At 41.8% G+C, this 25,699-nt stretch overlaps 1 protein-coding gene across 1 annotated transcript in view; it reads left to right on the top strand.

Moving 5' to 3' along the window:
• prmt3 (protein arginine methyltransferase 3) overlaps positions 1 to 25,699 on the top strand; it is a 104,575-nt gene that overhangs the window by 64,898 nt on the left and 13,978 nt on the right. The window contains exons 13-14 of the mRNA XM_080427727.1: positions 3,141 to 3,227; positions 23,554 to 23,604. Of these exons, the coding sequence (XP_080283853.1) occupies positions 3,141 to 3,227; positions 23,554 to 23,604 (138 nt within the window). The remainder of the gene's footprint in view (positions 1 to 3,140; positions 3,228 to 23,553; positions 23,605 to 25,699) is intronic.

Genomic DNA, 25,699 nt, shown 5'->3' with positions numbered 1-25,699 from the left:
ACCTATCTCACAGTTCATTGAGTTTGATATTCAGGACTCAGATTACCCTCCTATTTGAAGTATACGTCCAATTTATTTGACTAAATTACACCAATGTTCCCCATAAAGAGGGTTTGGAGTGAGTCAGTGAGTGAAGTATTGGCCCAAGAGATAAAAAAAAAAGAAGTAGTTTACACTAGTTTATTTTGATAAATGAAAATGCTTTTTATTTGCATTTAGGCCCTGCCCTAGTAGTAATGAATTTGTGAAAGACTGTGACAGACATGACTAATGGCATGAGGCCCGGTTTACTTGAATTGAAGAGTGAACTGCGCATGTGCAAAACATAATGGCAAGTCAATGGTAAAGATCTGTGCGCCCAGAGAAGTACGTTTCTTTATGGCAGATTATACATTTTACTCACTAGTAATTTCTATATAGTATTAACCTGGTTTGATAATTTAAAATATATTGAGAATATATTTTAAAGTTTTAGGTTTCGGAGATTGACGTCTATTGACGGGCCGCCACTGGACGAAGGCCAGAGGGGCTGAAACTCCTTAATTTGTTTAACTGCGGGCATGCATTAAAATGAAATCTGTTTAATACATTGAGTGCCAGGGTTTTTTTAAAACAGGGTACAGTCAGTGCTTGGATTTTTAACAATTTTTTAACCTTTTTCAAGTAGTCACAAAATATTTTCAGTGATCACCGTCCTCACGGTGATCCCCTCATTACACACATAGAGGTCTCGTACAATCGGGGGGAAAAAATTAAAACATTAGGTAATCCGTTCCATAGTTGCAGCCAGTTGAAAATAGTCAAAAATAGTCAAAAATACATAGTAAAAAAAAAAAAGTACACAGGAGCCGAGATACAGGCTTTTGAAGTCATAAGTTAACCAGGAAGTGGATTAAAGTCTAAATCTTCGAAAAATGATATCTCCTGGTGCTTTTAATATTTTTTTCCTCGTTTGGATTATGAAAAACGGTCCGGACCGTTTTTGGCACTCAATGTGTTAAAACGTATTTCACTGCGGATGTTCCCTTTTTTCATTTTGTAAGAACGTGGGCAACATTTAGAAAATACAGAACATGACTATGGCTCAGTGTTGATTTTGACAGCAAATTTTGATTTAGTTTTAGTCATAGTCTTTTGAATCGAATTCCATTTAGTTTTAGTCATATTTTAGTCACCTGAAATGTTTTAGTTTTAGTCTAGTTTCAGTCGACAAAATATCATAAGATATAGTTGACTAAATCTACAGTTGATTTAGTCGACTAAAATGTATTGTGGCGGTGCCTTGATGGCGTCGTAATGACTGATTTTACACTTGGTTGCATGCTGAAAAAAGCCGATCTACAAGCTCACAACGCGTCGCAGCGCGACGCGTTGTGAGCTTGTAGATCGGCTGTTTTCAGCACGCACACCCTAGCGCAACCAAACATAAAATGACTTGTCTTTTAGTTCTACTGGATCTCTTCTCCACTATAGTCCCTCACTAACATTTTAGTCTAGTTTTTATTTGTTGACAAAATTGTCAATATATTTAGTCTTAGTTTTAGTCATCGTAGCTTTTGTTTTTATTTTGTTTTCGGCAGTGAAAAAAGGTAGTTGACGAACATTTTTCGTCACAGTTTTAGTCGACGAAATCAGCACTGCTATATCTATGGCTGCTTCCTTGTCTCCCAGACCAAAAGAACGTTTCTCCACACCCAGTCGGCCCTATTTTGCTGTAGCCACTGCCCCGGCAGCACGCTCACTGCTCATCCCTGTGTATGTGATGAACGAGGGGAGTGCCTGATATAATGGAATTTGAATCCTCCTATCGATAGTTTCTCCCCTCCAGTGACAAATAGACAGGCTCCCCCGTGCCCCAAATTACATGGATTCTCATCTACTGCCCGCCACTGATGCGATCCAATAACATTCCATTAAGGCTGGCCGCCATTCCGTAAAATTGAGAGCCCTCTTGTGGAATTGTGAATTCTTGTAAAGCAGATGAGTTTTTTTTTTCTCCCCTCTAGGAATGGGAGACCACACTGTGGGAATGTTTGTTCATCTAAAACAGCTTGAAAAAGACAGTAGGATTAATTGTGTGTCACAGCATACGGTATGTGAACACATGGGAATAGGGAGCACGAAAATTTGCTATACGACACAAAAGCCATGTTTAGCCTCCACTGGGGGTTAAGAGTAAACATAGATAGAGATTGCAAAATACACAAAAAAAATGTTGCTGTAATTTCAGGACGATTCTGACATAACACACATTTTTCAATCAGGAAATCATTTCCTCTCACATCTCCCTGTCCCCAGAATCTGATATTCTAGCTGATATTTTCCTCCTCAATCCAATTGACCCTAATGTGAACCGTTATACTGGTTTTAGACATTAGGCTGAGCAAGCTTCAGTTCCTAGATCAGCTGCAGCATGGCCTGCTCATAGGTGTTGACCCTATTCTCAAACTACGCCTGTGACGGTATGGCCATTTTATTACCACGGTGACAATGGCAATATATCGTGGCAGTTCAGCGGTTTTATCTCACAGTTTTTTATTGGACTTGGCTCACTGTTTCAAAATGAATCGTCGTTGCTAATAGCAGTATAAAGTTGTTTTCCTTCCACGCTGTTGTCATCTTCTTGACTTTACCAGCAGTGAGCTTGTTAAAAAAGTTTCTAACACAGCAGCTCAAACAAAATGGTCCATGAGGGCAGAGGAGGACTCTTGTAAAAGTAACATTTTTTAAATCCTTTACCACATTAACCCTAGCATCCTATAGTGGGCATATCATAATATGCAAACATTCCGCGAAAATAGTAGAACCACAAGCTCGTCATGCGCTTGTACATTTCATATCACACACCTATGCAGTCCTGTAACTTTTCACCAACAAAAGAAATAAGCCTTATCTCATGCTGTCACTGTCATAAAGTGATCTTTCAATACTCACAAAAATGTGGTCTGAGCACTGTGGCTCAGATAACAATGAAAACCCTTGTTTTCATTGTTTTTCATTGTTATGGGTTGCACTTATGGTGAACTGCATACAGAACTTCATTTTGTGGTTGCACTTGCAACTCTGGACTCAGGATAAGAACAGTTAATGTGTATGTGCTGTGTGCATCTGTATTCATATATTGTGTCTATTCTCAACAGACGGTCGATTGCAACAGTGTGTGTCTGTCAGAGCTGGAGTTTGTATCAGATTTCTGCCTGAAGATAACAGACACCACAAGCTGTACGGTAGGTAACGTATACACGCCTACATACTAGGACTTTCGCCAACTAGTCGACTAGTATAACCGCTAGCCGACCTTGTTGGTACTAGTCGAATAGCTGGAAAATAAAATAAAAAAACTTTTTTTTCCTTCTTTTTCTTTTCATTGTTTTAGTCCCATAGTAATGGCCCATTATTATTATTATTATCCTCCTGCCTTTATTTTTATCAAAAGGGGGTCAAAAGTATGCCCAATAATAGTCTATTATTGGGCAATAACCCCCTTTTGAGGATCCTTGGAGACACTGCTGTGCCAGAAGCGCTTCCCTTAAAACGGCATAAAAATAAAGGCAGGAGGATAATAATAATAGTAATGGCATTAAAACAATAGGTAATTTAATATAGGTAAATATCAACTAGTCGACTACCACTGGGTCAAATTTGTCGACCAGTAAAAATCTCTAGTTGTGAAAGCCCTACTACATACATACATACACACACACGCACGCACGCACACACACACACACACACACACACACACACACACACACACACACACACACACACACACACACACACACATACACATACACATACACACACACACACACACACACACATACATATACACATACACATACACATACACATATACACATACACATACACATACACATACACATACACATACACATACACATACACATACAGTACACATACACACACACATGCTTCACTTTGCTTGAGGTTGTCCATCGTGTGCGATGATGACAATCCATCTGTTACATGTGAGTAGAGGGTAGCACAGGGTCTGGCCGTAACCGAGAACCGAGTCGGGTTTGGGTCCAAAATATTGACTTATCCCTCGGGCACGGTTCGGATCGGTTTCAACCGCCACGGGTCTTGGACGGTCCATTCGAAATGGATGGACCTGTGAGGACCCGCCGGCCAGCTTTTTATTACTATTAGGCCTATTATATTAAACTCTTTAACCTTCGGTTTTAAACATTTGTTGTAATTACGCAGCATGACTTTGGCTAGAACTTTACCAGTAACAGCCAGAAGTGAAATGCCATGGCTGTTGCCCCAGAGGGACTTGTCCCCCTTGCCTTTATAGATGGTAATGATATTGGCATCTCTCCACCGCTGAGGGACAGTTTCATGCTTCCACACACATTAATGATGACGAGGGAGAGGGCACGGATGCAAAGGTAGCCTCTCCTTGAAGATCTCTGCAGGGATGCTGTCAGGGCCAGGGGGTCTTGTGGTTTTTCCAGAGTCCTTACTGCACTCTGAACCTCTCCAAGGTCTTGGATGGTGGGGTGGTCAGGTAGTTCCTCCAGAACTGAGGGGTCTGTTGGGGAGGGCTGATTTAACTCATTGAGTGCCAATGACGTCTTTTGACGTCCGTTTTCAGTGTGCCATTAGTGCCAATGACGTCTTTTGACGTCACCTAATTTTTTTTTTTCAAAATTATTATTATTTATTTTATTTTTTTATCTCAAAGGAACTAGGAGAAAACGATTTTCAAAAAGTTAATGCTTCATCCACTTCAATGTTAAAATGACAGAGAAAAAAATTACATGTTTCCATTTTTCCTGCCTGTGGCATAGGGATCAACAAGCTTGAAATAAGCCTGGCAGTGAATGAGTTAATAGGGTTTAAAAGTGTTCTGCCCGTCTTTTGGTGATGAGCAACACACACACGCACACACACACACACAGCGATCATATAATGCGACTGTCGCCACCCTCAAACCTGTCTAAAGTCTGATTTATACTTTGTTGATGTGACACGTTCTGATCTTGTAGATCTCCTATTTTCGGTAGTGTCAATTATCTGAGTTATGGTACAAAAGTGTAACTTGTGTGTTTTATAATAATCCACCATTGGATGCCTGGTGGCCTGCCATGTCTCACTTCTCTCTCCCTGTCTGTCTCTCTCCCTGTGTCCTGTCTCACTTCACTGTCCTATCTAATCCATTAATGCTGAAACATTGAATCATGTGGATCTCTAGATCCACGTGGGAACAGCGTGGCTTTGTGTAGATCTCAGACTTCACGTGACCAGGCTGTGATATGAGCCCCATTGTCTTCCATCATGAAATTAAAGTTAGATATTTCACAAAATATTAAACATTTGATAAAAGATGAGTGTCTGTCTTATAGACCAGTGGTTTTCAAACTTTTTCATGTCAAGGACCCCCAAAATGATACGTATTTGGCCGCGGACCCCCATCTCAAAATATTTTGTTCCAGGGACCCCCAGAAGCAAAGATTTGAGTTACAAATGTTATAAAATAATATATATTCAAAGATATACACACATTTTCACGATTTAAAAAAAATAGCAGATCTCCAAGCTCATAACGCGGCACTCGGTGCCGCGTTATGAGCTTGTAGATCTGCTATTTTTGAATAGCCAAAGGATAAAATATGGATAAAGGGGTTAAAATGATAGTGACGCTATATTAACTAATTTTTAGCTGGGGACCCCCTGGTACCCACCCACCCAAGGACCCCTCCCACTTTGAGAACCAATGTTATAGACAGCTAGAATCCTGCAGAGACACTCTGTAAGAAAAAATAATAACCAGAACCACAGAGATTGGTTCACGATTCTATGTGGTGAGACGATGCCAGCCGGCCACTTCTGATGTCTTCTGATGGCATTTCACACATGCAGTGGTGGAAAGTAACTAAGTACATTTACTTAAGTACAATTTTGAGGTATTTGTACTTTACTTGAGTATTGACAATTTCCAATACTTTTCCTTCTACTCCACTACATCTCAGAGGCAAATATTGTACTTTTACTCCACTACAATTATTTGAGAACATTTGTTTATAGTTACTTTCCAGATATAAATTATGATATTATGAAACACACATTAACCACTTTAGCCCTATTTTATACCTAGGCTATTTGAAAATAGCCGATCTACAAGCTCACAACGCGTCGCATCGCCACACGTTGTAGATCTGCTATTTTCAAATATTTTAGTACTTTTACTTTTGGTACTTTAAGTACATTTTGATGCCAATACTTTTGTACTTTTACTCAAGTACCATTTTGAATTCTGGACTTTTACTTGTAACAGAGTATTTTTTATTTTTGCAGTATTGTACTTTACTTAAGTAAAGCAATTGAGTACTTTTTCCACCACTGCCATGATACCACTGGTGGTGAGTGACCTGCACCCTGCTCACCATGGGACCCCCAGGGGTCCTATAGCTGGGTTGTGAGAAGTGACCTGTCTCGTACAGAAAACCCATCGTGTTTTTTGTGTCGTTGTGGTGCCAAAGCTTCAGTACTATCTCGCCATATTGGTTTAACCCATTAAGACCTGAGAAGATTCTAGAAATGTCTTCTAAATCCAAAAAGAAAATTGAAAGAAAAACCCACTTTTTTTTTCCTCGATTTTTCAAAAATAGCAGATCTACAAGGTCATAGCGCGGCACTCGGTGCCGCGCTATGAGCTTGTATATCTGCTATTTTTGAATAGCCAAAGAAATCTAAAGTGACACAGATGCGTTCCAGGTATCAATGGGTTAATGGATAATCAATAGCCGGGTTATTATCTGCGGTGTCTCTCTGGGTAGGGCCTGTGGACTTTAATGGGATTGGTAAACATCCTTTTTCATTTTTGTTTTTGTCCAGCACACAGTCAAACCCCCCCCCCACACCCCTACACCCCCACCGCCTTGTAATTGAAAATCTCCAGTTTCTTCTATATCTTGGGAGGGCGTAATACCTGAGCAGGTCATGTTAAAAGTCGACTCCAGGACAGATGATGGGACCACATCGGTTAGTGATGTCATTTGTCATGTTTTATAAAAGGGTGTTTTCTTTTCATGTCCTTCTTTTTTTTCTAAGCCTCTTGGAAACTGTTTATTTCCAGATGGGGCTTGTTGCTGCTTTTCATCCTCATCATACTTGTGCTTGGTGGTCCATTGCCTGATAAGAATGGAGAGTTACTAGTGTTTATTAAACTGATGTGGTCATGTTATAAGTCCGTGCCAGGTTGCCACAAAATCATTTCCAACCGGTTCCAAAAGGTCGTTTCTTTTGGACACTGTGTGCGCTGCAGTGTCGATTTTGACAGGATATTTTGATTTAGTTTTAGTCATAGTCTTTTGAATCAAATTCCATTTAGTTTTAGTCACATTTTAGTCATCTATAATGTTTTAGTGTTAGTCTAGTTTTAGTCGACTAAATATCATGAGATTATTGTCGACTAAATCTACAGCTGATTTAGTCGACTAAAATGTATTGTGGCGGTGCCTTGATGGCATCATAATGGCTGATTTTACACTTGGTTGCATGCTGAAAATAGCCGATCTACAAGCTCACAACGTGTCGCAGCGCGACGCGTTGTGAGCTTGTAGATCTGCTATTTCCAGAGCACAATACCCGACACCAAACATAAAATGACTTGTCTTAGCTCTACTGGATCTAATTTTAGTAGAACGGGGGTGAACGGGGGAAATGGTTTACCAAGAGATAAACTGACCTGTAATCAGTTGGTCATATACCTCCCCATATAATAGCTAAGGTTAGGGCTATCTGAAGGGTAAAACTGCTCCTGGACCAGTGCTTCAGGGAGAGAGCTGCCGTTGGGGCGGGGGGGCGGGGGGGGGGGGGGGGGGGGTGGGGGGGAGGCTTGCGCCTGGCGTCCTCCCCGTGATGGAGCGGCTGCTTTTGTTCTCCTGTCGACAGTCCATTCATCAGCAGCAGCCTGCCTAACCTTGCATTAAATGAACAGCACAGCCCCTGCGTCTGCACCAACTCGCGTGCAAGACAAATACTCCCCCCCGTCCCTCTCTCTCTTTCTTTCTCACCCGTTCTTTCTCACGCTCTCTCTCTTTTTCCTGTTTGCTCTCTCTTTCGTCCACTTTCTCTATTATGTTTCTCACTCACCCTCTCATCTACCTCAATTTATTTCCCAACCCCTCTCTCTCTTCTCTTTTCCCTGTACATGCAAGACAAATACACTCACCTGTTCTCTCTCTCTCTCTCTCTCTCTCTCTCTCTCTCTCTCTCTCTCTCTCTCTCTCACTCCCTCTCTCTCTCATTCTCTCTCTCTCATTCTCTCTCTCTCTCTCTCTCTCTCTCTCTCTCTCTCTCTCTCTCTCTCTCTCTCTCTCTCTCTCTCTCTCTCATTCTATCTATCTCTCTCTCAGGCTCCGTTTCAGTCGTCTCTCTTTCACACACTCTTTCTCTATTTCCTCCTCACTCCATCTAGTCTCTCTTTGTCTTTGTCTCACCCCTCACACATGTTTTTTTCAGTCACTCTTTCTCACTCTTTCACTCTCTCTCTTCCTCTCCAGGCATTGCCTCCTTTTCATACCTCCCATGCTCTGCTCCTTGTATACTGTACGTTATGCATGATTTCAGCCCTGTATCCTCTTTGAAAGTGGGACGGTACTTGAAACGGTTACTGTGTAACATTCATTTCAGTAGTCTTATGTTGGCGACACTTACTGGTAGCCCTGTGTCATTACAGCATTTGTCAATAGGGAAGGAATGGTAAAAAAATGAATGCTGCAGAGTCCTAGCGCTCAAGGATATTTTGGAACATAACAACATGTAGAGAAGTTGTAAAAAAAAAAACACATGTGGAACCATATGTGGAATGGTTATTGTGGAAAAATATACCAGTGAAAGATTATATCAAAAATAACTTGTTTAAAGGGACTACACTATGAATTTTAACTTTTCCTTCTTTTTTGTGTGTTTTTGGTCTCCCCTACCTCTCTTCGATCCCAAAAAATACCCCAGTTTGAACACTCAGGCTTTCACAGCATATCTGGGGTTTTCTGTAAATTGGTCTCAAAACAGACCAAACTGATTTTCACCTGAACGTGACGTCACGTTCGGTACAATCCCGCCCGTTTCTTCAGGCAATTTTTTTTTTTTTTAACTTTTTTCCACACAGAACCAGGAGATAACATGCATACAAACTGGCTCAATAGCGCCCTGTGCCAAACAGGACAATGTGGTATTGCAGGTGTACTGTAAGTGCTTTATAAGCCAGAGAAGTTAGTTGGAATGAGTATATCTGAGGCTTGATTTAGTCTCAAACCTTTTGAAAAACGTTTGAGGGACATAAACAATATGATATTAAATATATATATATATTTAATTCATGGTGTAGATCCTTTAATTGAAAAAGTGATATACGGTAACCGCTTTGTGCTGAATGCAATTAGTGTTCATTTAATACACCCTTGCAGTAGCCTGGCAGGTTGACCAGCTGTAACTGTTTCAGAATCAGAATCAGAATCAGTTTTATTGTCACATCACAGGTTTACAAGGTAAAAAAGTGGGTGAAATTCTTTTTTGTACATCGTTCCCATCGCAACGTTAGTTTCCATAGAAAGAAGAGGGGGGGGGGGAGAAGAAGAGGGTGGGGGGCAAGTGGGAAGGAGATCAAAACAAGAGTGCAACAGAAGGCCAGACAAGTTATCTACATATTTACAAATTACCTGAGATAATAAAAAAAAAAAACTAAACTAAGGTGCCTGAGCATAGCAGCAATGTATTGTATACTGTGCATGTTATACTTATACTGTGCATGATAGACAATGGACGTTAAGGTGCTTAGAGGAAAAGGAGCACAATAAAAAAGTCAGTGCGTTATACAAGGGATTAAGGTGCAAAAGGTCAGTGCGTGTCCACCTAGAGTGGACTGACCCTAGTATAATCCGCAAGTAGCTCCATGAGGGAGTGCAACAAAAAGTCAGTTTTGTTGATTAACCGAGTAAAAGCCAAAGAGAACACGTGTGTCTGTGCGAGTTCATGACACACTTCCACTTATTGTGGCCATGTCATAGGGGTGAAATGTCCTTTTTTCTTAATTTTTTATAGCAAAAATAGCAGATCTACAAGCTCACACAAAACGTCACATCGCGCCGCGTTCCGAGCTATTTTTGGTACTTTTGCACAGCACCGTCATAATACATAATACATAATAAAATAGGGCATTAATTTATGAAAAAAACATAAAATAATGAAGCAGCACGGGACATACAAGGTTTCTGTCCCAACAGCGACGACATGTAAGCCCCTCTCTCTCTCCCCTTCCTGTCTGTCCCTGCAGCCTCAAAGGGGAGTTATATGCTAATGGCTGTGGCTTGCTAGGAAAGAATGAGCGCTTGGGTCTGTAATTAATTTCAACACGCCACTGTCTCTCTCCGCATGCACGTCTCTGCTGAGGTAGCTACTGTAGCGCTTGAGCGGAAATCTCCACTGTCATCCATCTCTTAACCCATAGAGACCGGGAACGCATCTGTGTGTCATTTTTAAGTCATTCTTGAGTATTTTTTTTGTCGTTTTTTTGTCTTTTTCTTTTTTCATTTTTAGTCATTTTTATTTTTTATTATTGTATTATTATTATTATTATTTTTTGTCATTTTAGTAATTTTTTTTGTCATTTTGTTGTCACTTTTAAAAATAGCACCGCGCTATGAGCTTGTAGATCTGCTATTCTTTGGAAAAGAATCGTGAAAATGTGTGCAAATCTTTTAATATATATATATCAGGGTCCCCACGGTCATGAAATTCCTGGAAATATTTTGAAATTGAAAAAAAAATAATCCAGTACTGGAAAAGTTTGGGAATTGATCAAAGGTCCTGGAATTTATCAAGGGTCCTGGAAAAATATTTGGCTATGCATTGTTTTTGGCTATTGATTTTGTTAATACAAAACATTTTCATAAACATGTATAACATTACACGAAATATGTAACATAAGTAGTTTTTCGCCGAACGGGCTGTGTGATGGCATATATTATTTAAATAAAATAAGTCATACGGATGCCATAATGAGTCTTCCAGTGAGCTATGCCCTGATTTTGCACGAAATTTTGAATGAAATTGTACTATTCTATATTCTATGCTTTATTTTTGCTACACTGCCTATCTTTGGGCATTCTACATAGGAGTAAGAGACACATTATTGCGCTGAATTATTGTTATATAGGCCTGGAAATTGGGCTAAATATTCTGGAAAAGTTTTGGAAAAGTTTTGGAAATTCATTGCTAAAAATGTGTGGGGACCCTGATATATACATTTTTAACTCAAATCTTTGAATCTGGGGGGGTCCCTGGAACAAAATATTTGAGATGGGGGTCCGCAGCCAAATACATGGCATTTTGGGAGGTCCTTGACATGAAAAAAGTTTGAGAATCACTTGATATTATAGAAACATTTTTTTTTTAAACTGTATTTTTGTAGAATCCACAGAAGAAAAGATCTGAGTTAAAAATGTTCTCTTTAAAAATATATATATTCAAAAGATTTGCACACATTTTCACGATTTTTCAAAAATAGCAGATCTACAAGCTCATAGTGCGGCACTCGGTGCCGCGCTATGAGCTTGTATATCTGCTATTTTTGAATAGCCTAAAGAAATCTAAAAATGACACACAGATGCGTTCCCGGTCTGAATGGGTTAACCGCTTTCCATCAAATTTAAATACTGTCGGCGGTGGGGGTTGGGGGGCCTTCTCTCCGCTTCTAAACCTTCACTTCAACTTCCAAGGACGCCTTTTTTCGGTGCATCATGGGCAACAGGGCACGATTTATTCACCGTGTTCACCGCTCGCACGTGCCCCAGGAAGTTGACTTGGTGTTTTCGGTGTGCATGTTAGGCACTGTATATCCATACACTCCAAGGTCCTGAGGGTTGAATTGACTTGAATTGAGGGCCCTATTTTGTGCATCTTAAGTACCAGGTCTTATGACCCTCCAGGTCTTAACACATTGATTGCCAAGATATTAAACATAGTTTTCTATCCCCCTTGCCAGCGTATAATTACCTCAATCCGATGATATTTGAAACGCCATGGAAATTGTGTCCCAAAAACACAAACAAAATAGTCCCCGTGGGTTAGCGGAGGGATCTGTGTATCCATAGGAACGACAACGCTCCATTTTGGGGCTTCGGCCCGCTGAAAACTAGTGGTTTTCAATGCAGAATGCTGTTTTTCTGAAAATCCCAAACAGGAAGCGGATGGCTTCCTGTTTTTTTGGAACGACGTCACTTCCACATTCTACTTCTCTGAGTGACGATCGATCATTCCAAAGCTGTGTTAGGTCGCTCCTTGTGGAATTTTCCAAAAAAAATAAAAGAACACATCAATGCGATCTTGGCCATCAAGTGATGGATTTGAAAGAAAGCATCAATGCGATCTTGGCAATCAATGTGTTAAGTTAAGTCATAAGACATGGTACTTATGACGCGCAAAATAGGACCCCGAGAGTATAAAAATGGACCCTTACAGGTCTGAATTTTACGGTGTAGTCAGACTGTAAATGACAAATTAGACGGGGTGTAATTAAAAGGTTGTGGATAGGGGATTCATAGATCTGAACTCCAGTCAGTTTGCTCCGAGATGAATTGAATCGACTGTCTTTGTCCTCATAGCATTCATACTGTATGGTGTGGGACCGAACAGATATTTCTGTCATGTCATGTGTAGTACACGCATCAACCCCCCCGACCCCACCCCACCCCCTTCCATGAACCAGTTTGACTCCTCTACTCTTTATCTCTCCGTCTTGAAACTCGGCCACAGGTTATTCCTGATTTATACTTTATTGTGCATCGTTCCGTGCACCGACTATATCAGATCCACAAGCACTGTGAGCTTTTAGATCTGCTATCTTTGGTGCACAGCTAAGTATAAATCAGTTTTTTCACCGCCTGTATGTGGATCTTAACTTCACTGCTGAAACCTTTTACTGTATCATAGCAGGAGCGTGCGCGCGAGTGTGTGTGTGTGTGTGTGTGTGTGTGTGTGTGTGTGTGTGTGTGCGCGCGCGCCAGCTACAGTATCAGATTGGCACTGCAGTAGAGGCAGGAGGAGGAGGAGGAGGAGGAGGTGGCAGGGTGCTGTGTTGGCTGAGACTGGAGGAAGAGGAGAGCGGGAGGTGTGATGCAGCTGGGGGGGGGGGAGGCTGGGACTAATTCTTGCTCCAACCCACTACTACAGCACCACTGGGACAGAGGGGGGGGGGGGCTTGAGGGGAGAGAGAGAGAGGGGGGGGGGGGGTGGGGGGGTGGAGGGGACAAATTCACGCCAAGCCGCCCCCGTGAGGTGGTCGTGCTTCGAAGTCTCCACGCCTGGGTAAACCCCATCAAAAGCGCATTAGGCCAGCCTCCCCCGCTCCCCTCCCGCACCTCCCCCACTAACACCAACACCCCCCCCCCCCCCCCCCCAAAACACCCACCCTCTCCAGCACCCCTCTCCCCACACCGCCGTATAATAGTATCTGGTCGCGCCACGCGGCGCCGCTGACACACAGCCGGGCGAAAGGGGAGAGATGATGAATTACTCCCTGTTGGTGTTATCCACGATGATAATTATTAATTTTCTCCCCCCTCCCCGCTCTTTTCGTGAGAACGGGGAGGGAGAGGAGAGGGGCCAGCGTGGCGCTGCCTGCCTCCTCCTTGAGGGCCGCCAGGAAGACCACTGTCATCACTTATCACGACAGAGACCCAGGCCCAAGGCTAAACGCTGATGAAAATAAAAGGCGCTCATTTGATTTGTCCCATTTTCAGCAGAGTGCTCTGTGTGTGTGTGTGTGTGTGTGTGTGTGTGTGTGTGTGTGTGTGTGTGTGTGTGTGTGTGTGTGTGTGTGTGTGTGTGTGTGTGTGTGTGTGTGTGTGTGTGTGTGTGTGTGTGTGTGTGTGTGTGTGTGTGTGTGTGTGTGTGTGGGGTGGTGTGTGTGTGGGGGGGTGTGGGAGAGAGTATGTGTGAAGTTGTGTGTTTACTCTCCCCTTTCCTCGCTTTTTCTTTAACTCCCTCTCTCCTTCCCTCTCTCCCCAATGCCAGCTTGTGGTGACTGTGTTCATATGATGTGTGTTTGCCCCCCCCCCCCTCGCTCTCTCCCCCCCTCCCTCCCATGCCAGGTTACAGAGGCCCTAGTATTTATGTAACAAACTTCCGGTGGCCGTTTTATGCATAGAGGTATAATACAAGTAAGAGGCGCGAACGCGGGAAGCGAACGCATTTTTTTTTTTTTTAAATATGATTTTTTATTTTTATTTTAAGTAACTAATAAAAAAAAAAAAAAAAAAGGAGCATCTTAGAAAAATAAAAATTCCCCCCAAAAAAACTTTGAATGTTTTTGAACAATTCAACAAAGTGTTTGAAGTGCCTGTTTCACCCACTTCCTAGGGGCGGAGCCAAAATCCGAGCCCGAAGCATTTGTTCGTAGACCCCCACTTAGGGGGGGTAGAAAAAGTTTCGGAGCGATTCGGGCACTTTTCATTTAACATGGGGTTTCAATGGGGAGTTTTTAGGAGCCTTCTCCGGGCCGTGGCTTCCGGGGGAAGGGGCGGGCTTAAACGCAACTTTGACAGGTGTGTTCAGTTTTCAAAGACCTTTCATTTGATGTATGGTACGTCTAAATTGGACATTTACTTATCTCAGAGGAGCTGCACACAGGCAGTGCACACAGAGACACAGACAGAGACACAACCCGAGCACGGTTTCATAGTAAGCTCCACTTGCGCGGCTCCCTCCGCTGCGTTCGCAAATATAACTAGAGGGTGGATTGCCCCGCCCCCAGATATTCATTTCAATGAATGTGCTCAGTGGCGTTTTGAAGCACCCGGAAGTCTGCCGGAAGTAGAATTATTGGGTCGTTTTTGAGTCGTTTCGAGCAGCCATTGAGTTATGAGCATGCGCACTAGTGTCCTTTTTGCGTCCTACGTCACAAACTTCCTCCATGAATGAGCCCGTGTGTCGAGCCATGAACGCGAGATATTTATTAAATACACTCGAGATGCATATTTATATTTAAATGCATATGTATTTATGTATAATATGTTTACATATTTATATTATATTATATATATTTATATATATAAATATCTCAGTATTTTTTGCTCGTGCATGTATTTCTCCCCGCCTGCAGTTCCAACTTTGGCCACTTTGACAGCTTCAATGTTTCTCAGCAACTCTGGGGGCCTGGTTTTATGGGGTCCCACCTATTTTTGCTTGTGTCCAGCAGTATAGGTTGAGAAAGTGTAAGTAAGTCTGTAAGTGACTGAAGGTAATTATTTTTACTCCTTCACAGTTAAATTAACTCTGCATTTTACTGTGTAGGCACTGGGTAATCTGTCTTACTATGGAATATAAGTAATTTGATTAAAATGACAACACTCTGTCAACACTCTATTCTCAGTTTTCCATGAATATGGATTCTCTTCATTGATGAATGATTGTTTCTCTTTTCCCCAGCAGGAGGGAATGGCTGTGTGTTTTATTAGAGATCAGAAAAGCCATTGTTAAGTCTTATCTTATGGACTAGGACCTACAGGGTTAAATGTAAACAGTCACTGCCTTCTCCACTTTATATCACAAGCTTTAACACACACACAAATGGTGCAGTCCAAACTAGAGGGGAGTTCTTTGAACTTGGGGGGTTTCACTAAAATATACATTTGTTTACATCATAGTCATGTATTATATTGGGTTGCTGGTAGCTGACCGGATAGTGCGTTGACCACTTGATTGATTCTGGAGACCTGTGTCTTTCCCCTTCTCTGCCCTCGCTTAATTTCCTATATATGGTACATCTCCATATATGGGCATAAAGGGACATGGACAGACCAAGCCCCCAGAACCCAGTGTTTGCATTGAAGCGCATTGGACATGCTGGCCATTCATAGGTACTGCAGCTGGGGCCACTTTACATGAACGAGCGAAAACGGTTTCGACCAATGGGCTCGACTTACGAGCTTGCGCACGTGTCACAGAGGTGGTGACGCAAAACGCGTCACAGAAGCCCCAAATAGGCCTCGCCCATCACATTTCTCAATCCGGAAGAAGGGGTGATTTCGGCCCATGTGCTGGGAGAGCAATTCAATGCAAGTGGATTGGAGGGGATATCCGGTGCCCTCTCTATAATTTTTAACTCTGGGACAGACGGATACAGAGATCTCCATATATGGGTATAAAAGGCAGATGGGTACTCTGACAAGGCCCCGTAACTATGACTCAGATCGGCGGCGCGACGTAGGTGTGAGGGCCACGTAGCCGCCCGAACTCTAGATGTCAGAGCCTCGTAGCTGCCCGAACCTCTATTATCAGTATATTATGGGCATACTGTATACTGAAGACATAAGGGACCTCCATATAATGGCATAAAAGGGACACACGCAGACAGACAGATTCAGAGATCTCCATATATGGGCATAAAAGGGACAGACGGGTACAATGGGTACTCTTGACAACCAGTACAACCAGTATTTCATAACTGGGTGGAGCATTCATTCCCAACTTGCATCGTTACTGAGTAGGCCGCTGCTCAACAGGTCTAGTGCTTTAAAAGTATTCAAAACATATTTTTCATTTCAGCTCATCTTTAAAAGACAACCTTTAAACTTTTAATGTCATTCTTTCTCTACCTCTTTCTGCCTTTCTTCTTTCACCCACTTCCTTACACCTGTGAACCTTGAGTGTTGTCAGCTACAACCACGTGTGTGTGTTCATAAGTTAATAGTTAAGATTGTTGTTTAGCCTGTTAGTGAAGTATGTCTGAAGTCTTATATTGTTGCAGTGATGTAAACATCAAGGTGTTAAGAAGCATCATTTCATTCTCCAGCGTAGCAATGACCTTGAAACGGAAGTAAACTTGTATTGATCCCCACAGGGAAATTTAGGAGATGTATTATTTACAGGAGTAAACTTGCGGTGAATGGCAATGACCTGGTACAGTGTGTCAATCTGCATGAATGAGGTAAAACTACGTCAATCCACCAGCTGTTCTTTTCAGTGTTTTAACAGGCACGTTTACACAACTTCCTCATTGGTCTTTGTTTGTAAGTTTCACTTTTCGGGAGAACCATCTTTTTAATTGCTCCGGCATGAGCACGACTCCTTGGTGCATGCGGTGGTATCAATCAATCAATCTCGCTTACAAGGTCTTGTCATCGACACGCCGCGGAGATGAGAACGGAGCTCTGCCTCTCCGGTTGAGAGCGGGGTGAATCCCGGCTCTGCCTGACGTGTAATTACGGCTAATTTCCTAATTACCTTACTGCCGAACGTCCTGTAGCGTTCATTAAAAGCCATAATTGCATTGGGCTGACACGCTCTTTTATCCACTTCCAGTACCCTTGTTTCCTCCCCACTTTAGCTGGGGCGGTAGTAGTGTCGTCGCCCCTGCCGGTCCTGAGTCGATAAAGGCTGATCAGCTCAGCGTGAGGAACGCAGGGGGTCACCGACTGTTCTGTGATTTATTAACCCTTTAAGACCGGGAATGCATCTGTGTGTCATTTTTTGATTTATTTGGGCTGTTCAAAAATAGCAGATCTACAAGCTTGTAGATCTGCTATTTTTAGAAAAGTCGTGAAAATGTGTGCAAATCTTTGAAAATATTTTTTATTTTTGAAGCGAACGTTTGTAACTCAAATCTTTGCTTCTAGGGGGATTCTACAAATGTCTTCTAAATCTTTTTTTTTTAAACGTACGTTGCTATAATAATATAATTCTGAAACTTTTTCATGTCAAGGACCCCCAAAGTGATATGTATTTGGCTGCGGACCCCCATCTGAAAACATTTTGTTCCAGGGACCCCCTCCCAGAAGCAAAGATTTGAATTACAAATGTTCACTTTAAGAAATATATATATTCAAAGATTTGCACACATTTTCACGATTTTAGAAAAATAGCCGTGCTAGGAGCTTGTAGATCTGCTATTTATGAATAGCCGAAGTATAAGATAATGGTTAAAGTGGTTACACAGATGCGTTCCCGGACTTAATGGGTTAAGTATACATGTCGGTACAGTATACATGTGTGTAGATTGTATCTCCGTGCCTCTTTATAGAGTCGGAAGAATTATCTCAGCAAACATTGCTTGCGACAAGTACAAAAAGATTGCATAGACCGTATAAGAAATGGTTATAATAGCTGTGAATACACGGTATTTGAGCGTTGTGGTTCTACAAATGAATACGAGCCAATAACCAAAGCTAGAACATTAACCCATTAATACCTGGAACGCATCTGTGTCACTTTTAGATTTCTTTAGGCTATTCAAAAATAGCAGATATACAAGCTCATAGCGCGGCACCGAGTGCCGCGCTACGAGCTTGTAGATCTGCTATTTTTGAAAAATCGTGAAAATTAATTTTTTACATTTTTTTCCGAAAAACTGTTAGGATTTAGAAAATGTTTAGAAGCGGCCTCAGGTCTTAATGGGTTAAAAACTCAACACCTCACCGTGTCTCGCTTTTTCTCTCTCTCTCTTGTCTACCTCTCTTTCCCTCTCCGACCCCCCTCCATCTCTCTGCACCCCCCTCTCATGATCACCCTCTCTCTCCCACTCACCTTTCTTGTCCTGTCCTCTCTCTCTCCCCCCCCCCCCCCCCTCTCTCTCTCTCTCCCTCTCTCTCTCTTTTTCTCGTTTCCCTGCCTTGCATTGATTCCGCTCCTCTTTTGTCTGCGGGAGCCGGCCTCCAAGTTGTCAGCTGCGTCAGGATTAACCCATTGAGACCTGAGGCGAAAAAAATCTAAATCTCAACAGTTTTTTGAAAAAAATCTGGAAAATATTTTTTCAAGATTTTTCAAAAATAGCAGATCTGCAAGCTCGTAGCGCGGCACTCGGTGCCGCGCTATGAGCTTGTAGATCTGCTATTTTTGAATAGCCCAAAGAAATCTTAAAATGAGACGCAGATGCGTCCCCGGTCTTAATGGGTTAAAAGCTATTAGTTCTGCATCATTGCCACTACAAGTGTGCTCCCCACGATTGATAGAGTGCCTCTCTTCCTCTGGTAGGAGGAGGGGGTGGGGTGTGTGTGTGTATGGAGGGGCAGCAGGGAGAATTGTGAGGGGAAAAAGGCACATTGGTTGGGGGGTTGTTTTACCTCATATATATGACAACAGTCACCTCCAGGCACTCTGGCCCTTGGATTTTCTTTTCAATTTGTTTTAGTTTGTGTGAACTGTTTTTTCGCCCAAGTGTGTTTATGGTTTATGGAGAAAATCCTTTGCCTGAAGATGGATTTTTTGTGTGTGTGTGTGTGTGTGTGTGTGTGTGTGTGTGAAGAGCGACTGAATGCACAGGCTGGGGGCATTGTCTGCACTGCCTGACTGAAGGCTAATCTGTCTTGTGCTTTTGATTAGCTATGGGGCTGGAGAGCAATTACAATCTTACTTGACAGTTTTTTGTCGGAATGGGCCCACTCAAGTTATCGTAATTACGTTGAGGTAGTAACGTTGTTAATTTCATTTGGAACTGGACGAAAAGGTGTTTTAATAATTAACAGATTGTGTTAACAGAAGTTTGTTTAGATGACAGTGAAACTCGGCAGTATGTCGGACGTGATTGAGAGGGTGAGTGCATGTGACAATTAAGAGCCAAACCAAATGTACATTATGCACTCCTTTATTCTCGTGAAGTATTTTTACCATTTCTATTTCACAAAGGTAGGCATTATTATTCCCCCAGACCACTCAAAACCCTTTTTATGTCTATTCCAAAGGCAGTGCTGAGTACTTTACACTGCTACAGGACCCCCATCATCAACCCACCAGAAAAGCAACCTTAGCTAATTTTAGTGTAACACGCTGTTTTTGTCAGTCGGCAGAATTTCATTATTTTGTCCAGTGACAAGTCACTGAGATGTGAGTGGAAGCGCAGGGGACTAAAGTATTGACTCAGCCCAATGTTAGGCTGCAGGTAGCCCTCAGTGCTGTGAATGGACTGTATACTACCAATACAATACTACTCTCCAAATGAAAGATGCTTGATGTGGACACGTTCTACTCCTCGTAACCCATTAAGACCTGAAGCCGATTCTACAAATGTCTTCTAAATCCTAACAGTTTTCTGAAAAAAACATATGTTTCTATATCAGTGGTGCTCAAACTTTTTCATGTCAAGGACCCGCAAGATGATATGTATTTGGCCGCGGACCCCCATCTCAAAATATGTTGTTCCAGGGACCCCCAGAAGCAAAGATTTGAGTTAAAATGTTCGCTTTAAAAATATATATATTCAAAGATTTGCACACATTTTCACCTTTAAAAAAAAATAGCAGATCTACAAGCTCATAGTGCGGCACTCGGTGCCGCGCTATGAGCTTGTATATCTGCTATTTTTGAATAGCCAAAGTGTATAATAATGCTTTTTTAGCTCAAATTAAAAAGCGACACAGATGCGTTCCAGGTCTTAATGGGGTAACGGGTGGTTGTCAAAACTGTAGGTGGGTTTCCGAAACCACAAAATCATCTGACAGGGTCACAGATTGGAAACGATGTTAATCGGGGACCGGTATGTTGTTGTGTCCATTAATTGGATTGGATCTTGATTTCATGTTTATTGAAAGGGGTCCCAGTATCTTGGCAAACCACTGGTTTGTAGAAAAGATCACCAGCACTCAATTTGATACTTTTAGGATTTCTTGTTTATTTAGGCAGTCATCAAGCCTCAGCAGCAGATCATACACGACGGACATTTCGGCCCGCAGGTCTTACTGAGCGTGAAGGAAGGTGTAGCCCAAAACCACTGTTTTGGGCTACATTCTACAGATACCATATCACAGAGTGATGATGAGTCGAACCGTGCATCCAAGAGGAAAAATACGCGCTTCTTCACAGATTGGAAACGATGTTAATCGAAGACTATTGTGTCCATAAATGGTATTTGATCTTGATTTCATGTTTATTGCAAGGGGTCCTAGTGTCCAAGTCGTGGCAAACCACTGTTTTGGGCTGCACTCTACAGATACCATGTCACACGAACCGTGCATCCAAGAGGAAAAATACGCACCTCTTCACACAGCTCCAGTAGCCAATGGCACTGGCCACCAACGTTGGCCCTGCAATTCCGCCTCTTATGTTGAAAAACTACATTGATTTATCAATGTGATTCTGGTGTTAGGTGTAATAAGACACATTTTCCCCCCCACTTTAACTCATTCAGTGCCAAACTTTTATTATATTATATCACCCCTGTGCCAAGGCCAAAAATACATTGTAAAAAAAAAAGTGCTTAGGAGCCGAGATACAGCCTTTATCAGTAAGAAGTTAAACAAGAAGTGAATGGAGCAGCAAATCTTCAAATCATCATATCTTGGGTTCTGAACATAAAATAAAATAAAAAATGTTTTAATAAAAATAAAAGAATGTTTAAAAAATAAAAAAAATCATGACATCGGCGACGTCATTGGTGCTTATAAAAACGTGATGTTAATGGCACAGCTTTTGCCTCAACTTTCCCACTTTAAGTTTCTCACTTGCGGGTCGTAGACAACAATACTTTTGCGTGTTTGTTAGGTGTGTGATATTTTTTATGGATCTTATTAGCCTATCTTACAAAGCCCCATTCAGATATACAAGATTTGAAGCTAATGGTAGCATATATGATTTTGGTGTCATGTGAGAACGTGTGCCGAATTTTGAGTGGTGGCAATCTTGTTTTGTCATTTATGCCTGCTTGAGACCTACAACTTTCCAGGCAAAGTATTTGTGGAACACAAGTGTGAACACCGTGCTGCCAGTGTCATGACGTTGCTTGCATCTGAGTGCGACTTATGTTCAATATTTGTTTTTTTATATGAATGGAGGAGTCAACAGTTGAACACTCCTCTGTTCAGAGAGATATGGTCAAGTGATGGTAGAGCGAACTAAGGTTTATATCAAGAGGAAGACTGTGACTTTACTCCAGCATGTTTTTTTGGTGGGTAGAGCCAGCATGCTTTCATAGTGAGAGAGAGTGTATCACCGCACAGCTGTATTTAATAATGCTTTCATTAAGGGGCCATTTTAAAAAAAGGACAAGCGAGGTGACATTCCAAGACATGTTTGGTGTAGACAACATGAGGAGATTTTAGGCTGCAGGAGAAGCAGCACCTCCACCCCTATTAACCCCCGCATCCCTGTGATAAAGAATGATATTCATATCACATTATTATTCTGCCTGTAACTGATCGCTTTCATAGCTCAGCAGAAAACCATTTATTTCAACAGATTGAATATGTTCTCCTCTTTATTTCAACGGATTAAGTTACAGCCGGTCTGGCAGCCTGCAGATGGATAGATTCTAGTCTTGAGTGCTTACTGTCATATCTCAAGTACTGTACTCGACTATTTGGTGGATGGGACAATGCTGTGGATGGGACAATGCGTCCCATCCACCATCCACTACTATTTGGTGGATGGGACAATGCGTCCCATCCACCATCCACTACTATTTGGTGGATGGGACAATGCGTCCCATCCACCATCCACTACTATTTGGTGGATGGGACAATGCGGTGGATGGGACAATGCCTCCCATCCACCATCCACAGGCTGTTGAGAGCTACCGTTTCATGTATTGCGACAGTTTCCTTACATAGATAAACTTTTCGCTGTTGTCATACAAAAGTTTCTTAAACTTTTACTTTCGTAAACAAGTTATGTTTACGTGGCAAAGGGAAAAGTAAATCTCCCCTGTGCTGCAGGGTGAACGGTCTGTCTCAGTGTGAGTGTGATTGTACTATATATATATATATATATATATATATATATATATATATATATGTATATGTATATGTATATGTATATATATATATATATATATATATATATATATATATATATGTATATATATATATATATATATATATATGTATATGAGTCTGGTGCTTCTATGAGGACGTTTTATTTCCTAGGGGGCGGGATCAAAACAATGGCTCTCTACGCAATTGGTTAGACCTACAACCAACTACCAATTACAGTCTCCCATATTTGAATACTGGGCCCCAGACTTCGGGAGCAGGAAATGGATTCACAACGGAGCGGTACCAGACCCAAATCGCAGAGGGCAATTTCTTTTTTGCACTGGCAGATTTGTCTGGTCCCAGGCTAGATCACTTATGGTGTCCTCTCCGTGTTACACATTGGCCACTCACCAGTTCTCTATCTCTCTCTCTCTCGCACGCACGCACGCACGCACACACGCAAGCATGCACACACACACACACACACACACACACTCACACACACTTTTCCTTTGCATAACCTTGTTACTGTTATGTACTTTTGTTTGTCGTCGTTTATTCTTTATTTAAACCTATATAACAATGTATAGCCTAAGAAAAAAAGTTAGTTTGGCAATATTTACCTATATAGCCAAAGAAAGAGCGGAAGAAGCAGGATGTATGTAGGGGAGGTTTACATGTGGAGCATAAGCCATATGCTCCACATGTAAACCTCCCCTACAGTACATCCTGCTTCTTCCGCTCTTTCTCCAATCTGTATGTCAGGGTTCCAGTTTAGCCAAACACAAGTCTGGGAGTTTATTGTCCTGTCACAATCTAACACGGCCCTCATATTTCATTCCAGGCGATTGTCGGCTACTTTGACATTTTCTTCGACAAGGGCTGCTGCAACAAGGTAAGCAGTGGCGACGGCGAGAACCAGCCAAACCGTTTAACACCTTAAGACCGGGGACGCATCATTTTGTGTCATTTTAAGATTTCTTTGGGGTATTAAAAAATAGCAGATATACAAGCTCATAGCGCGGCACCGAGTGCCGCGCTACGAGCTTGTAGATCAGCTTTTTTTTGGGGGGGAAATCGTGAAAATGTGTGTCAAATCTTTGTATGTATTTATATTTTTTTAAAGCGAAAATGTTTCACTCAAATCTTTGCTTCTGGGGATTCTACAAATGTCTTCTAAATTCTAACAGTTTTTTGAAAAAACTATTATGTTGCTATATATCAGTGGTTCTCAAACTGTTTCATGTCAAGGACCCCCCAAAATGATATGTATTTGGCTGTGGACCCCATCTCAAAATATGTTGTTCCAGGGACCCCCCAGAAGCAAAGATTTGAGTTAAAAATGTTTGCGTTTCCCGGTTTCAATGGGTTAACGGAAACACAATTACGTTCACGCTTTAGCGTGTTTCCCCTCTTCCCTCGGGTGTTGGTTGGCAATCGATGGGCGTCTGAGCCGAGTGCTGATGTAAGCATTTACGCCACAGAAAGCCGGCCACTCAGAACAGGCAATGTCAAGCTCTCTGAGCAAAGCGTAGACATGTCTGTTAATTCATTAAGACCTGGAACGCATCTGTGTCACTTTTTGATTTGTGCTAAAAAAGCATTATTTGACACTCTGGCTATTCAAAAATAGTTTATTTTTGAAAAATCGAGAAAATGTGTCCAAATCTTTGAATATATATTTTTTAAAGCTAACATTTGTAACTCAAATCTTTGCTTCTGGGGGGTCCCTGGAACAAAATATTTTGAGATGAGGGTCCGCGGCCAAATTCATATCATTTTTGGAGTCCTTGACATGAAAAAGTTTGAAAACCACTGATATAGAAAAACATACGTTTTTCAGAAAACCGTTTAGGATTTAGAAGACATTTTGCAGAATCGGAACCTCAGGCCTCAATGGGTTAATTGCACTTACCACTGTACCGACGCGAGCACCACGCTATGAACGTGACACAGAAATGATGCCCTCTAAGGGAAATCTGCATGGTACTGTGTGTATGTTGTAATGATCTGTCTACCTCATAATTAGCCGGGGAACCGTGCTATATTTTGTAATATTTTCTGTAATAACGGAACTGCAATAGCAGTTTAATTGTATATACGTGGCATGGCCATAACGGTCCTTTCTGGTAACCCAAATAAGTAAATTATCTACCCACCGATTGTAGGATTTTCAGAATGTAATCATTAGCCATGCTGCAGTTGGTGAACAAACTGTCTGTTGGTCTTGAAATAAAAGAGGCTCATACGTTTTAATAATTGTCCCTGATATTACTACTTCAGTGGATTTATTATGGCATGAATGTGCTGTTGAGACAACTGGATTAGCTCAGCACTGGCTGTAATGTTCAGCTCATCCAAAAGCACCTTGGGAATAAAATGGCAACCCGGTTGTTTAGCCCCGTGGAAATGAACCCACAAATTATTGTTCTGCATTATTTATTTTAATTTATTTGTATTTATTTGTATTTATTTTTTGCTTTTTACCACTTTTCTCCCCCAAATGTAGTTGTTATGCCAATTGATTCCTCCCCACACACATTTGTATGTTGCCAAAAATAGCAAATCTACAAGCTCACAATGTGTTGCAACATGACACGTTGTGAGCTTGTAGATCTGCCATTTTAGACATTTATTGTAGATGCAATAGAAGTGGTCCAAGTGCAGAGAGGGTTTAGGTGGTTTAGATATGCAGTGGTATCAGGTGGTTTAGGTGGTTAACACTTTCAGCCTGCCCTGTGGAGTGCCCTACAGGGCAGGTTGCTGTTGTAGGTAGGGTGACCATCTCATGATGAACAGGCTGCAGGTTCAGTCACCCACAACTGCTACCTATTCTTGAGCAGGGCACTGAACCATGTCACTCTAGATCAGCGGTTCTCAAACTATGGGTCGCGACCCAAAGTGGGGTCGCAGGAAGGTGCCTTTGGGCAAAAATGTTTTAGCTGTTCATAAACGATTTACTCAGGACTTATGTTCAATATGAGTGGTTG

This window comes from Gymnoscopelus braueri (genome assembly GCF_963280865.1).
Source record: "Gymnoscopelus braueri genome assembly, chromosome: 1".
In the NCBI taxonomy this organism is placed as follows: domain Eukaryota; kingdom Metazoa; phylum Chordata; class Actinopteri; order Myctophiformes; family Myctophidae; genus Gymnoscopelus; species Gymnoscopelus braueri.
The sequence above is the reverse complement of the archived record's forward strand: the minus strand, read 5'-3'. Positions and strand labels throughout refer to the sequence as shown.